Genomic DNA, 17279 nt, shown 5'->3' on the forward strand with positions numbered 1-17279 from the left:
ACTTCAAGAAGAGCTATTAAAGGGGTACTCCAGAGAGGTAGAAAATAATTTGTATAATCACTGCCATCATAAACTCTAAAAATGAGATGCCCAGTGTACTTCTATTATCTTTAAAACACTTGTAATTCAGTGTGACAGAAACTGCTCCTCACTGCTCCCCCCTCCTATCTGGGGCAATATGTCACACCCAGTGTGAAAGTCCCCATCACTGCCCCTGTTGTCTGCCAAGAAATAGCTATTATCAGGAGACTGGCTGATATTAACAGCATGGAACTTCACATTTATGTAATCTCCCAGACAGGAGGGGTAAGCTGTGAAGAGCAGCTCCTGTCATGCCATCACCCTGATAACGTCTCCTTGTTTGCAGTGAAGTGGTGTGGCCTGAAGGGAAGAATACATTATCAAGGGACCAGCTAATATTAGAAGCTAGGGGGCAGGCCATGCCCCCACCACTCCTCCTCATCTCATGCAGCAATGAAGGAGACAACAGGGAACTGGGTGCTGCTACTAAAAGCCAGGAGCAGGCCACACTCCAGACACTCCCCCTTTTTCTTAGACTGGATGTTATTCACAGAGGGGAGCTGCACAGTGCAGTGTGATGTAATGTCAAAGATGGGAGTGGGGAGCAGTGAGGAGCAGCTGCTGTTACACTGAATTGCAAGTGTTATAAATATAGAAGAAGTGCACTGGGCATCTCATCTTTATATTTTATGAGGGTAGGCACAGTACATTTTTTTTTATCTTCCTGAAGTACCCCTTTAAGCTCCTTTTACCTAAACAGAACTAAATGTGATATTTACACAATTAGCCTCTCAATTTTTTCAGATGATTTCCAGACTACCACTATAAGTAGAAGGATATTCTGTAAATATTGTATTAGCTAAAGTGTTTGAAAATGTGAAAATTGCTAATGATTGTCATTTTAGTGATTCCTTCTGTAACATATCTAGTAGTTTTTCTTATCTAAAGTGTGACATTTAACAATTCTAACAGTATTAATAACAGTATTGATGCTCCTTTCTCCATTGGGTCAGGTTGTTTCACTCTCTTGGATACAGGGTTCTCTTGATCCTCCATCCACGGACAGTGGCTTTTGGATTGTGATACCCCTATTTTTTCCCTCAGGGGCTCCCAGGTTTTCCAGGCTCTCCTGGCTCCCCCGGACTACCTGTAAGAATATAACCCTCCTCCCACCTGCTCGCTCGCTTATCCTTAATTCCCAATGCACATAACTTCACCAATGCTGTGCCGATAAACTTACCTCTTGTGTGCCACACCTGACGCAACTTTAAATTTCATTCCTTATGTGCCCAAAGTCTTATCACTTGTGAGACAGTCTTTATACCTTGTGTTTCTAGATTCACCGTCTTTGTCTGAAAGTTTTCTCGAACTGCCTCATTCTCTACATTTTCTTATGTTTATATCCCCACATCATTTTATGTGCTGATATTTGAAGATGCAGAGTTTTATAGCAAATTATTATAGGAGAATGGATAAAGTATTACAGGCAGATTTTTTTTTATAATAATATTTTTTTTTATTCATATAGTGCTAACATATTCTGCACCACTTTACAATTAAGCAGTGCTATGATGGAACAAACAGTGGTTTTGAAAACTAGAAAATGTATTGAAATAAACCAGGAGTATCATCAATTTGATTTTCATTGTGAATTTAGATTTCTAAGACACATTGGAAATAAGTGATTGCAGAATAATTAATATTTTAAGCAACTTCTTTGATTGGACCAGGTTTGCCCACAGTGGAACATGAGTTTTAATAATCACAGCGAGTAATTTTATCCTATTTTCCCCCTTGGGAAAAATTTTGCCCAATCCCAGAAAAGCCCTTAACAAATCATTAGAGGGATTTTATGTGAACATATTTTGGAGCCCAAAGACTTCGAAATGTCAAAACAACATACTGTATGTTTACTTACCTTCCCTGTTACAGTGCTGGCTTCCTCTCACTGCTCACATGGATTATTTTTAGGCTGCAGTGATGACATTATGACTACAGAGCATGTGACCACTGCAGACAATCATTGGGTTTGGCAGAAAACCCCTTTCAATATTATTACTTTTTAGAAAGAGGTTTTAGTGGATCAAAATATTTTTGTATCATCTGACTTTTTAATGTGACTTATTTTTACTCAGGATCTTATATTGGCAATGGAGTTGGTTTTTAAAGAGGTATTCCCATTTTGTAGCTACAGTATCTTGAGTAGAAGACTTCTTGATGAGACTCACATTTATAATACATTTATGTCATATCCTGTGGATATGTCATATATATACGAGATGGGACAACCTCTTTAAGACCGCCCAATAGTACAGGTTTTCCATACTACTAGGAAATGCTGGGAAAGCTGTATTACCTATTAGCCTCGGTGAGATTCCAAACGTGATTATGTGAAGAAAACTGAAAAACATGCACTACTGGTAGACCTTGCGGACCAGATTTGGCCACCACATGTGTATATCATATGCACCCTTGAACTTCCAACCCCAACTTTACACCACTTTGTTAAGTGTCATGTCACTGCTATAATGTGAAAGCTCCATCCTGTTCTTACATCTTACATGTCGTTGTGAGCCCAATGTCTCATTGTCCTAGTCAAGTCTTCTACACGTATTTGTTCACCTAACCTAGCTGTTTCTGCATTTGTTTTTTGGTAAGTGGGATTCTTTTATTCTGCTCTCTTTGGTGTAGCTTTTACTATACTATATATCTGGGGTCTGTATCAAGCAAAGGGGATATGATACCTCCTGCGAAAAAAACAAAGGATCTTTCCTAGGTGTTTCTATAATTTTAGTCAATATTGAATCTGATAAAATATATGTTAATGATCATTCAAATATTATATTCAATTAAAGTAGCTTACTGCTACCATTTTAGCACCAATGCTCATGTTTTCTAAAAAAGAAATAAAGTATATACCATCTACCCCAACGAAATATAGCCTGATACACATCCCATCGTACCTTTGTAACTGCAACTGGTGTTACGTATATTATACAACTCTTGTCAAATATGATGCTGATATTCTTCTATGATTACATGTCTAACTTCTCACCTCTTTAACCAATAGCTTGATGTTAATATGTTTGACACAGAATATAGCTAGATCAATTACAAATCTTCCACTGAAAAATGTTGCAAAGTTTGTAAAAGAAAAAAAAATATTTGCCATAATATTAAGGGATCCACACTTGGTTACAATATTTTATCATTGTAAGCAAGGGACAACAATAAAATACTAAAAATACAATTTCCAGGATATACTACTCTCTGACAACCATGGAAGAAAGGTGAGTATTAATTTGCCAAACACTAGGAAATAAACTCCAGATTAACAGTAAAGTCTGGAGTTTATTCCTGTGGCAAATTTTTGAACAGAAATGTTTAATATCTGTTTTATTTTTATTTTATTTTTCAAGGGTATGCAAGGGGAAAGAGGACCACCCGGATCTCATGGAGAGAAAGGCGAGCAGGTGAGACTTTTACGCCATTTTGACAGGTTAGTGTTTAGAAGTCCAAACTAGGAGCAGGTGCAAAACACATAAGAGATGCAAAACTATCCAATATAATTTTTCTCTCTGTAGGTTTCACGCCTGATTGCATTTTACTAATACTACTGCAACCACAATGCACCCATGTGAAAGATCAATCATTTAAAAATAAGGCAAAAGACAGAAAAAAAGAGGTTTCATATCAGTATGAAATGTGATCTCCTAGTAGGGAATGACGGTCCTATTCTCTTAGGCAGCCATTCTTTCACATTTCACACAGCAGACTATTAATGATTACGTTTATGCAAAATAGCTTTTCCAAAATTCTGAACCTAATTAAAGTAATAAAGCATTTTTATTGTTTGGATTTTGCAAGTGACGCATTGCTTGAATAAGTCTTATATGAGCGTTACTTACGTACTGCAAACACTGAAATACTTAATTTTATGTGCATTTTATTTTTACTTGCAAAATAATACTATACTAGCATCATTAAGTCAGATTACGGTGGTAATAAGCCAAACAAAAAACGGTAACATTTATTTTAATCCATTTAAGTCACTATGAAGCTGAACGGAATTTTAATAATTCTGGTCACCAGAAATGTCAACTTGATCCATTTGATAGAACAAACAGGAAAATGGAGCCCAAATCCATAGAAATAACAAGAAATCGGTATAAATCTTGCTTTTATTGATGCAAAAATTAAAAATCCATCACATAATACAAACAAGAACAAAGCCATTTGACACAGGTCAGAGTGCACCATAATTAAAATAAAACGTGCTGCATAGTGAGCACCAGAAACCAGGATAAGGCCAGTACAATACCGTATGAGCCTCACATATTTATCCACAATTATATAGTACATCTAAAAAGACAGTCACAATAGTAACCCAAATAAATGGGGGAAATGCCGTGGGACCCAATCCCTCTTCCACATTCTATGCCCCCATATATAACTAGGCGTGTCTGTAATTACATCCTGTCAGAGTATGGCTACAGTAAAGCCCAAGTAGGAGGAAAGAGGGAGGGCAAGAGTTAAGAAGGAGTTTCAGCCATTACCCGTGCTGGTGTCCATTAGCAAGCGCGTACCTCTACGCGCGTTTCACGATAGCTTCCTGGGGGGTCCTGATATCACAAATGTCCCTCCAAACCTCCTTATATACAATGCTCTGGGGGGTTCAGGTGCCCCGAGTAACCAGAGGTCTATGGACGACACTGAGCTCATTAGACAATATAAGGAGTTACTACATAAGCGGGTCTGCATTTGGAGGAACAAGGCGTTCCTGGAGAAATATATCACATGTGGGCTCATCCCGCGTGGTCTAAGAGTCCATGTGTTCCCCTCATTCCCGATTGAAAGTGATGATTTTATTAAGGCCTGGGAGGGAGCAGCTTCACAATACTCAAAAACATTCTTAGAGCTATTGGTTAGATCAAATTTTTTTTGCATTTTTGGGAATTTTTTCGTTATGTGCGCTGTTTAGAGCTATTGGTTAGATCAAATGAAATGTCACTCCTGAATATTGATAAAGAATTGAAAAAGGTTGAAGATAATATTAACAAATTATTTTCTTCTGAAAAAGTAGAGAAATTGAAAAAATAAATTGATACAGCGCAGCTTAATTGGGAGAAAGATTTTGTGGAAGCAAAATCACGAAAATATCAATGTGACCAGACTGATATTCTGACTGATCAGGTCTTTAAATGGAAATGCAAAAAATGGGGTCAGAGATCTTCCATGTTTTGATCTCGCTCTACATCGGTTTCATCCATGTCATCAGTGGAGGATAGGAATCCAGGCCCTGATAACGATAAAACACTGTGGGAGAGGAGAGACCATCATAGAACTTTTCCTGTCACCCCATCTCGATTTATTCACTCTAAGCGTAAGAATTCTACATAGTCTCCAGTGGATAAAAAACCTAGAACGAATGCATTGGAGGTGATTAACTTGTCCTCCCATATATTATCTGATACCCAAAAAGAAGTATTAAGCCTTGGTTTCCCCAGGGATTGGGTCCCACGGCATTTCCCCCATTTGTTTGAGTTACTATTGTGACTGTCTTTTTAGATGTACTATATAATTGTGGATATATGTGTGGGGCTCATAGGGTATTGTACTGGTCTTATCCCGGTTTCTGGTGCTCACTATGCAGCACGTTTTATTCTAATTATGGTGCAATCTGACCTGTGTCAAATGGCTTTGTTCTTGTTTGTATTATTATGTGATGGATTTTAAATTTTTGTATCAATAAAAGCAAGATTTATACCGATTTCTTGTTATTTCTATGGATTTTGGCTCCATTTACCTATTTGTTCTAGCTATTAGGGAGCCCCATAGGGAACATTCCCGCTAGTGTCCTGGTGATACACCAGGATTTTTGCCAAAAGAGTATGTGTTCTGTACTTGAGATCAAGTTATTCATTGATCCATTTGATGCAGGTGTAAACAGTTCTGTAAGTGAAAGAATTGTCACTTTAGGTAAAAAAAACAACACTTTTTTGGGCACCTTCCTGTTTGTGACTAAGGTTCCTAAAAGTGATGGTATTCTTTCCTTTATTTGACAGAATATGCTTTTCTATCAGCTTTTGTAATCGTGACAATCAAGATGAAACCTCTGTTTCTCCAGACACACTCAAACACTAGTATATTTTTTTTTTCTTCTGTTTTAGGGATCCCCTGGTCTTCCTGGATACCCTGGAACATTGGGTGCCCCAGGACTTCCTGTAAGTAGATATTTTATTGCAGAAAAACATAACTAACCTGTAAGCCTGTGAAACAGTAGCATTTGGCCTTACAGATACGGCATATTTGTAATATTTTATATCAATGCTTTGCCCATTCATTTGAACTCTTCTGATTATAAGTGAGCACAGTAGGCTAATACAGTGCACTATATGGTAAAGTAGCTTTAATTAATCATATGAAGTTTAGACACAATTTCTTCTAAAAGTCTTCCTGCTGCTATAGTCATATAACATACATGGTTGGTTGTAGGTGGAAATTACTTTGATGGACTACTGTTTATTAGTTTAAACAAACCCTACTTAATAGAAAGACAAAAGCCAAGCAGCATAAACACAACAATTCCAGTAGTTTAAATCTATCTATACTTTCAGCCATTATTATATTCTGCATAATGTTCTATAAATTTACAGTTTAGGCTGGTTTCACATTAGCGTTTTTTAACGCAGCGCATCGTGCGCGTCCATGTGCATGCGCCATGCGCCCCTATGTTTAACATGGGGGTGCATGGTCTATCATTTGCATTTGTATGCATTTTCGTGCGCATGCGTTTTTTTGTAGTGTGCGCCTAGGCGCGCCGGATGCAACCTGTTGCATTTTTAGTCCATCCAACCTGTGTCAAAAAAACGCATGCGCACGGAATGCACCAAAATAACACATTACAGTCTATGGGAACGCAGGGGTGCGCATGGACATGCGCACGCCTGCGTTTAAAATCGCATGCGTTTTAAGAGTTAATATGGCTAGAAACGCATGCGCCTAAAAAAGCAAACGCATGCAAAACGCATGATGCGTTTTTTGCATACGTTTCTATTGCGCACGAAGCACAGCGCTAAAAAACGCTAATGTGAAAGTAGCTTTAGACAGTAGAGTATTAATTTAGAATGTTATAATTAAATTCTACTTCCTATAGAAATAGCTTCTCCCTATTCTCCCATGTTCTCCCTGTCGAATCAGATGATGTCTGGCAGGCATAACCAAAATGAGGGTGGAACGGATTCATGAGAATCCTTAAGTTACCTGCGTCCGAGAACCCACCCAGGCCTAAAGTCATCACTGTGTTCTAACATGCTTGCATTCATATGTAAATTGTAAGGTTAGATTTTGCTTAACATAATAGTTCAACAAAGCGTGAAAATATTATCATTAGAGTTGAGCGACTTTGGTCGGATCTGGTTTCATTTAACAAAATTTGTTTCAGATGAAACTGGTCCGACTAGGGCAAAAAAAGTCGGAGTTTCGTCCGAAACCCGACCCCAATGCAAGTTAATGGCGATTAAAAGTCGGCATTGAGTGGATGAATGTCATGCTCTCAATGCCGACTTTTATTTCCCATTGACTTGCATTAGGGTCAGGTTTCGGACGAAACTCCGACTTTTTTTGCCCTAGTCGGACCAGTTTCATCTGAAACAAATTTTGTTTCATGAAACCCGATCCGACCAAAGTCGCTCAACTCTAATTATCATGTGATACTTTCTTTTGAATGTTGTAATGCTAAATGCACTGAACTTTTACTTTTCAGGGTAGCAAAGGGGAGCGAGGATACACTGGACCATCAGGAGAAAAAGGAGAGTCAGTAAGTCCACATATTATGATGTTGCTGGACTGTTTTGTTCATATTTAAAGACAAGATCTTTCCAAAATTCATATTTAAAAGGTTCAATTAACACATTATACATCTTGATTAAATAAAATCTGGACATATATTGAACTACAGCTCTACAGTAATTAACACAAGTAAAAAAAAAATCCAAAATGGTTTTAATTCCCCTGGAACCGTCAAATGGATGACAACCTTTAATTAATTGATCTGTTTGATAGTCTATCACAACAAGTGTGTCATTAGCATATAGTTGCATCCCTTTTTGGAAGTCTACCTTTTTTTTCTATGACTAATCTTAATCAAACACTATACCTGAACAACTCAATAACTACTTTCACCTGTTTTCTTAGTCCGTGTATATTAATCTTTTAGAATTTTTTTTTACAGAATGTTGAGAAATATTCCATAATTACAGTTATCTCCTTTTTTTAAACCATAAGGGTCCTCCTGGAATTCCTGGCATTACTGGCCCTTCTGGACCGGCGGTAAGAGCCTATTCCCACTTTTATTTCATGTGCTTGCTTATAAATATCAGATATGTATCATAGTTATAATCTACTTTTTCAGGGACCAAGAGGAGAAAGAGGAGCCACAGGAAGCTTGGGAGAGAAAGGTGATCAGGTGAGCAGCTGCTACATTGAATGAAAGACATTGAAAGACTCAGATGTCATTGTAGAGTCTGTTACACTTGCAGTGCACTATTTGTGCAACGATAAACATAAATTTGGAAATATGCAGGTCTCAATTTATGCACTAATGTAATTAATTTGCAGACCTTAATCTCTTTGAAAAAAAGTTATTTTTTTATTTAGCTCATTTACTATGTGCTCACAAACATCTTTTCTCCAATTGAAGTCCGATATAAGTCAGTATTCTAGATTTGATATTTTAGTAGCACAATATATCTTCATCTTAACTTATTTTCTTGTTTTGTATTACATATGCTTATTAAATTGTGCTTTTTTCTCAATTATCGCAATCATTATCATCAGTTACCATTGTCTCTTAGCATACTAATTAGGCTACTTTCACATTTCCGTTTTGAAGCATCAGGCGCGATGCGGAGAAAAATGGAAAAACCGGATCCGGCGCCTGCTGCCACCGGATCCGGCTTTTTTCCCATAGACTTACATTATCGCCGCATTGCGCCTGATGGCCATGCGGCGTGTCCGGCTTTAGCCGGAAATGGCAAAAAATGCCTGTCCGGCGTCTGCAAAAAAACGTTCCATGCAACGTTTTTTGACAGCGCCGGACCGCTTTTTTGCAGAGCGCATGCGCGAAGACTCTCTTTCCCTCTCCCTCTCCTGCACCGTATCCGGCAAAAACAGATGATCCGGCGGGCTGCGTCTCCTACCGGATCAGGTTTGACAACTTTTCGCCGCAGCCCGCCAGATTTAAAATCCGGAAATGTGAAGGTAGCCTTAGACGGATCACTTCTATTTCACACTAGGCCAGTTTACTTTGTAATTAGTTGATGATCAGTCATGTAGCTAGAGTCCAATGGGCTCTGGTGCAGAATTTGGACCTGAGCCCCCACCTGCATGTTGGTCACATGTATGGGCCCTTGTAGCATTCTAGATCCTATAAAGACATACGTGTTCTCCTCCCATGTAACATTGTCCTTTGTCCTGGCTTCTTGTAATAATCTCCCCTATCCTTGGCCCCATACTATAACATTTTCCCCCATCCTGGGCCCCTTCTTGGTATAATGTCCCCCATCCTGGTACAAAGTCCCTCAACCTGGTATATTGTCCCCATCCTGGTATATTGTCCCCATTTTGGTATAATGTCCTCATCGTGGTATATTGTCCACATTGTGGTATAATGTCCCCCATCCTGAGCCCCTTCCATTCTTCCCTAGCACATTTTAAAAAGAAGCAAATAATTTTCCTTACCTTCCCCTGCTTCCATGCTGCGCAACATCCTCTTCTGTAGTCTACAGCTGACTACAGCATGCTGGTATGGGTAGTGCATAACATCACAGGCATACGCCACGCATCACTGGCAAACTGACTTCTGCTGCTGGCCTCTGATTGGCTTGTTTCAGCACCACAATACATTTCACCTGAATCTGTGTCCAAAGACACACATCCAGGTGAAATTGGGATCAGTGGGCCCCCTTCCGCAGGGGCTCTGTTGCAAGTGAACCCTCTGTGACCACAATCGTTAAGGCCCCGATGATGTCATAAAGGGTTATAGTCCCCTTAACATAAACTTTTCCAATTGTGATGAACCGACTAATATCTTTGGCTAAGCTCACAGAACAAAGTTACACATTTGCTTAGGTATTTGCAGCATTACAACTGCCTTTACTTTTGACTTTACTAAGTTGCCAACCACACGATCTCATCACTGATAAACATAAATCCAATATGGATTCTTATTAGATATTATCATATTATACATAAGTATTAATAACATGTACACCAAGTTTTGTGAATGGTAGAGTGCAATGATTAACTCAAAAGTCTTGGAACATACCCTAAATATAATGTATGGATAAGCAATGTACGAGCATTATGATAAGGCATTTACAATATATTGTACTGTAATTTTTCTATTTGTTTCACCACAGGGTTTTCCAGGTCCACCTGGACTCCCAGGGCTTCAGGTAAGTAACAAAGGATAAAGGGTTTTTAATTATTATTTTTGTACCTGTTAGACTATACAGTGATCAGTGGATTTAGGTGCCCATTTACAAGAACTTATGATGGTAAAAACATTGCCCAGTGAAATATTGCATATATACATTTTTTCATTTGCTTCTTATTAATTGATAAAACTATTTAATCTGTAGTATATCATTTGCCTGACTGGGCAGCCAGGCAAAATTTGGGTTCAATATAAGCATGGGCTTGTTTGAATATGACATAATGAATTATGACAAAAGTCTAATTTCAGGGACCCCCTGGATTCCCAGGGAAATTAGGCCCAACAGGACCACCTGGACCTCCTGCTGAGAAGGTAAGTTTTGTCCAGATAGGAACTATTTTCCGTTAAGACTTTGTACTATATCATGTCTATTGACATAGCTGATAACACTTATTTTGCTGTACATTTATTTATTTTTCTGGCTTTCTAGCACCAATAATGCCACAGTGCTTTACAGGCATCATTTATGTTGTGGGTATACAGCATTCACTCAAACACCTGCCATTAAGAGGAGTATATAAAGGTACTGAGTACTCCAATAAAAAATATATGTGCAAATTTTGCTATGAGGAAATCCAAAAGATACTGTGACACTGTTTTGGTCCAATAATATGGACCTTTGTCAGACATGGATTGCTGTGCAGAGAAGAAACGCTAGCACTAGTGAAAATCGGCTGTAGTTGCGATGTGTATTTTTCTACTGCGGTGCAGAGTACCTTTACTTACTCTTCTTTACAGCAATTGTCAGCATTGTTCAAATGAGGCCCACAATCTAAATTCTCATACTGTGTCTATGGAGTGTTGAAGGAAGGATTGGTAGAATTTAAACCCAAGGACCTCAGCGCTGTGTAGGAAATGGCAGCCTGCTGTATTTTACTATACTGTAGACTCGGTTACTGCAAAAATGGTGGTATATGGAACACAGATCTTGTAATAGTTTCTGTACATTGCTGCTGAGTATGTTGGCAGTATAGAAGCAACCAGATATACAGTTGTGTGAAAGTTTTTTTCACTTTCCTGATTTCTTATTCTCTTGCATGTTTGTCACACTTAAATGTTTCAGATCACCAAACTAACTTAAATATTAGACATTGATAACACAAGTAAACACAAAATGCAGTTTTAAATTTTATTATTAAGGGAAACAGAAATCCAATCTCACAGGGTCCTGTGTGAAAACGTGATTGCGCCCCCTTTAAAACATAAATTAACTACAGTATGGTTTATCACATCATTGAGAATCTGAGTTAAAATGCCCTAGTCACACCTAGGCCTGAATAGTGCCACACCTGTTCTCAAACAAGAAATTACTTAAATAGGACCTGCCTGACAAAGTGAAGTAGACTATAAGATCCTCAAATGCTAGAAATCATGCCGCAATCCACAGAAATTCTTGAACAAATGAGAAACAAAGTAATTGAGCTCTATCAGTCTGGAAAAGGCTATAAAGCCATTTCTAAAGCTTTGGGACTCCAGCGAACCACAGTGAGAGCCATTATCCATAAATGGTGATAATTTGGAACCAAAATTACACCAAGCACTGCGACGACTCAACCAAGAGGTCACAAAAGACTCCACAACAACATCCAAAGAACTGCAGGCCTCACTTGCCTCAGTTAAGGTCAGTGTTCATGACTTCACCATAAGAAAGAGGCTTGACAAAAAATGACCTGCATTGCAGAGTTCCAAGACAAAACCACTGCTGAGCAATAAGAACATAAAGGCTCGTCTCAGTTTTGGCAGAAAACAACTTGTTGATCTCTAAGACTTTTGGAGAATAATCTATGGACTCATAAGACAAAAGCTGAACTTTTTGGAAGATGTAGAAGGACTTGGGGATCCTAGTTAATGATAAACTTACCTGGAGCAGCCAGTGCCAGGCAGCGGCTGCCAAGGCAAACAGGATCATGGGGTGAATTAAAAGAGGTCTGGATACACATGATGAGAGCATTATACTGCCTCTGTACAAATCTCTGGTTAGACCGCACATGGAGTACTGTGTACAGTTTTGGGCACTGGTGCTCAGGAAGGATATAATGGAACTAGAGCGGGTACAAAGGAGGGCAACAAAATTAATAAAGGGGATGGGGAAACTACAATACCCAGAGAGATTAGCAAAATTAGGATTATTTAGTCTAGAAAAAAGATGACAGAGGGGCGATCTGATAACCCTGTATAAGTATATAAGGGGACAATACAAATATCTCTCCGAGGATCTGTTTATACCAAGGAAGGTGACGGTCACAAGGGGGCATTCTCTGCGCCTGGAGGAGAAAAGGTTTTTCCACCAACATAGAAGAGGATTCTTTACTGTTAGGGCAGTGAGAATCTGGAATTCTCTGCCTGAGGAGGTGGTGATGGCGAACTCAGTCGAAGGGTTCAAGAGAGGCCTGGATGTCTTCCTGGAGCGTAACAATATTGTATCTTACAGTTATTGTTAGGTTCTTTAGAAGGACATAGATCTGGGGATTTATTCTGACAGAATTTTATAGGCTGAACTTGATGGAATAATGTCTTTTTTCGGCCTTACTAACTATGTTACTATGTTACTATGTCCAATTACACCTAGTGTAGAAGTAACACAGCATTTCATAAAAGGAAAATCATATACCAATAGTAACATTTGGTGGTGGTTGTATGATGATCTGGGGCTGTTTTGCTGCTTCAGGACCTGGAAAACTTGCTGTGATAAATGTAACCATAAATTCAGGGGTCTACCAAAAATCCTGAGGAAAATGTCCAGTCATCTGTTCGTGACCTCAAGCTGAAGTACACTTGGGTTATGCAGCAGGACAATTATTCAAAATACACCATCCTCTCAATAGCTTAAGAAAAACAAAATTAAGACTTTGGAGTGGTCTTGTCAAATTCTTGACCTTAATCTGATTGAGATACTATAACATGACCTTAACATTCAGCCACAATTCTCAGAAGCCCTCAGTTGTGGCTGAATTACAACAATTCTGCAAAGGTGAGTGGGCCAAAATTCCTCCAGAACGTTGTAAAAGACTCATTGCCAGTTATCGCAAACTCTTGATTGCAGATGTCGCTGCTAAGGGTGGCCCAACCAGGGTTTAGGGTCAAACACTTTTTCACACAGGGCCCTGTAGGTTTGGATTTATTTTTCCCTTAATAATAAAGACCTTCAATTAAAAACTGCATTTTGTGTTATCTTTGTCTAATATTTAAATTTATTTGGTGATCTGAAACACTTTCTCACAACTTTAATAGTTGTATAGCATCCAATATTGCTATATGTTAAGAATATTGAGCTGTAGAGAACCAGGGACTCTCTGGGCCACAATAAATTTTAGCCAAATGGTCTTCTGATGGATGCACATCCAGCTAAAACAGATGCTGGCATCAGGAGGCCACATTCTTCCTCAAGCTTAGTAATAGTTATGCCTCTGGCCTTTGGTATCCCATGTACTGTCATATGTTTGAGACCCCTGATCTAGAGTGAAAATGCAGCTTATCAAACTATAAGGCCTCCTTCAGACATCCGTGATTTATTTCATTTGTACAAACACTGATCATTGTCCATCAGTGTTTTGGATCTGATTTTCATCAGTGTTTGGTCAGGGTTTCAGTATTTACCATCAGTGTTTCTTCAGTGATTTTCTTGTTTGAAAAAGTAAATTGCAATGTTTCCCCTATACATTGCCACACTAAAAGTGGACAGCAAACAGATTGCACATTGATGGTAATGTGCGATCTTAGCGATTTTCCCATAGGCTTGTATTTGTAATACTGCTCTCAAACTTGGATCAAAAACAGATATGTCTCCATGATATTTGGGGTATACTAAAAAACATATGGCTATGTGATTATTACCATAGACTTTAATGGGTATGTGAACTATGTGCAAACACCACGGATAGAACACATACGTGATTCTTGGACATCTGAATAAGGCTTTTAGTCTCACAGAGGCATCCCCTATTTAAAACAAAGATTAATGATCATCTGATTACTGTTGTAACTTCTCTGCTTCCTGTCAAGCATGTAAAAAGAGCGCGGGACCACTCATTTGCCCTTATTTTGTTGGCATGTTTTGCAATAGGGGCCTTAGCCTAAGACTGTTAGATGGGGGAGGAAACCCCTTTTAAAAAACTATTGAATATGCAATAAATGCAGACAGATGAAAATAAAATGACCCCATAAAGATAGAAAAGAAGATGGTTAAACAAATTATGTCGTAGGACAAAGTAGTGCAGCCTCTTTACTGATGTGTTTGAATTTAATTTTTGAGTTCTCAAACTCATGGCATCATTACATTTCTTACTTTCTTGTCTTTGTGCAGGGTGCAGAGGGACAACGCGGTTCTCAAGGACCAAGTGGTCCACCTGGTCCTCCAGGGACTCCTGGAATACAGGTAAATTCAGATTCCTTTTTAGAAAATGTAAAGTCCTATCTTGTAGCAATTGCTCAGCTGTATTTGGAACACTTATCACTAAATGGAGAGAGTTTTGCATGTGTGACCAGCTTTCTTATCACTGCAATTGGAGCACCAGTCAAAATGAAGGCTCTAGGGACCCACTTTTTTAGATAGGTGATAATCTCAGAAGTGGGACCCTCATAAATTAGACATTAATGTCATGGTGCAGCCACTTTAACATGTGATGTACCAGAATAGCATTACTCTAATTCTGTAATAATTTATTTAGGGACTTCCTGGAATTGAAGGTCTAGATGGAAAAGATGGGAAACCTGGTGCAACGGTATGTACTAGAGTCAGATGTTTGGATCTAAATAGAATTGTATAACTCATTCCTAAGGATGAGACACTATGTCTTGGTTTGTGAAGTGGTGTTTTTTACATTTCTTTATCCCTAAAGTTCAGCATGACTGATGTGTGGACACTTGTTAAATTGACAGTTGTCAGGTCCAATATATCCAGTAGAAAAGCTATTTGGCTTGCATGTTACATGTATGTACAGAATGGGACATTTATATGGTTATAATTGGGTGGGCCATTTATAAAGTTGGATCCAAAATAGCCAACTTCAAAATGGCCGCCATGGTCACCACCCATCTTGAAAAGTTTTCCCCCTCCCATATACTAATGTGCCACAAACAGGAAGTTGATATCACCAACCATTTCCATTTTATTTAGGTGTATCCATATAAATGGCCCACCCTGTATATATTTAACCACCAAATACTTACTTATGGTTATTACTTGCATACATCTTTTTTAGGGCAAGCCTGACATTATGCATCTTTATTTCTTTTACTTTATATTATTCCATTTTAGTGAAAACTTTTTGAGACGGCCACCAAAAATTGGGTTGAAAAGTGGTCTTCCAGAGGGATAGTCTTCTCAAAGAAGATAGCCAATATGCATAATATTTATTGGAAAATAAATCTGTCACAGAATATCTGGTCTGGATGAGGAGACAGTCCTCTCAAAGAGTACTTCTCATACGTCTACTCCATTACAGTGGATGAAGTAACTTTATTCTGTTTTCATTGCCTTGCAATATTATAAGCTACTCAGACAGTGTCTGAGTTGCTGTATTACAAAAATGTAAAGATATGACAACTTTTAATTGATTTGTTTGCACACTCTTGCCTGAAGCCATTGATAACTACTATTTTTTCTTGTTTTCTATTCACAGGGAGTACCAGGTCCTCCAGGTCCTCCGGGAATTAAGGGCCTTCCGGTGAGTATTGGTATTCATTAAACATTGCTATGGTGACTTCACCTACTTACTTGTACTTACTTTGTTCACATAAACTTTGTGTTTCATAAATTCAAGGCAAATGTGCAAGTGTCCTCAGCAAAGATTTAAGGCAGAAACTTTCATTTCTGCTCTGGATTGGCAGTTTGTGTTGCCGTAGGGCTGCAAGTAGATCAGCCACATGCAGTAGCCTGTAGTTTGCTACCTTGATTCTAGTCGGAAACTACTTAATAACTGGTATGCCACTTTTTTTGCGGGGTACTTGAATTTCATATCTAGAGACAAAAATTCCTTGGCCTTATGAATGACAATTACATTTTTCCACGAAAACAATAGTTCACTTTGTAATGGCAGATTTTACATGTATCTTGTCGTGGAAAATGAAAAGAAATCCTTATTAATATCTGCCATTTGAGCATACCCATACTGATTGTGATTTATGTTTTAGTTATAAATTTAATTTTACAATTTATCATTTTGTGCAGTTTAAGACAAAAATTTTGTGAATTCTAACACAACTAAAATGCAATCTGTAAGATTAGTTGATGGAAATATTACTTTCATTTTAAAGTTTATTTTACAATTGGGATGGGGTGTTTGTATAGGGTTATGCATTAAAGATGAGATGTTTGACAAAAGTAATTTATAATATTTTTATTCTAGGGATTCAAAGGAAAAACAGGTCACATGGGCCTGCCTGGAGCAAAGGTACAATAATTTACCACTATTGACCTACTTTCTCACCTAGTAGCAAAATAATGAATGATAAATTCTCATTTCTTAATCTTTGTGTCAGGGAGATTGTGGACCTGCCGGACCTCAAGGAAGTCCAGGAAGGCCAGGAGCAGAGGCAAGCTCACAGCTTCAGTTATTAGTTTCCTACAGCTGTAGATGATCTACAGTATGATTGTGATAAAGGCTATAAATAACATTTCTATTTAGGGTGATCCTGGTCCAATGGGTCCACAAGGACGTCCAGGTCCTCCAGGTCATCTAGTAAGTACACAAGTATCATTTATAAGGTGATACACGCATTTCTGATGTCCACATTACGTAGTATTTGTAACCTTAATTTT

General features: G+C 38.4%; 1 protein-coding gene across 1 annotated transcript in view; it reads left to right on the top strand.

Moving 5' to 3' along the window:
* Positions 1 to 17279, top strand: part of COL16A1 (collagen type XVI alpha 1 chain) — a 375234-nt gene that overhangs the window by 345699 nt on the left and 12256 nt on the right. The window contains exons 49-62 of the mRNA XM_073571772.1: positions 1126 to 1170; positions 3441 to 3494; positions 6192 to 6245; positions 7787 to 7840; positions 8308 to 8352; positions 8435 to 8488; positions 10443 to 10478; positions 10769 to 10831; positions 14823 to 14894; positions 15187 to 15240; positions 16141 to 16185; positions 16867 to 16911; positions 17000 to 17053; positions 17146 to 17199. Coding sequence (XP_073427873.1) covers positions 1126 to 1170; positions 3441 to 3494; positions 6192 to 6245; positions 7787 to 7840; positions 8308 to 8352; positions 8435 to 8488; positions 10443 to 10478; positions 10769 to 10831; positions 14823 to 14894; positions 15187 to 15240; positions 16141 to 16185; positions 16867 to 16911; positions 17000 to 17053; positions 17146 to 17199 — 729 coding nt within the window. The remainder of the gene's footprint in view (positions 1 to 1125; positions 1171 to 3440; positions 3495 to 6191; positions 6246 to 7786; positions 7841 to 8307; positions 8353 to 8434; positions 8489 to 10442; positions 10479 to 10768; positions 10832 to 14822; positions 14895 to 15186; positions 15241 to 16140; positions 16186 to 16866; positions 16912 to 16999; positions 17054 to 17145; positions 17200 to 17279) is intronic.

The sequence above is a fragment of the Dendrobates tinctorius genome, unplaced genomic scaffold (genome assembly GCF_039654945.1).
Source record: "Dendrobates tinctorius isolate UK_male_01 unplaced genomic scaffold, ASM3965494v1 ptg000007l, whole genome shotgun sequence".
Taxonomy (NCBI): Eukaryota; Metazoa; Chordata; class Amphibia; order Anura; family Dendrobatidae; genus Dendrobates; species Dendrobates tinctorius.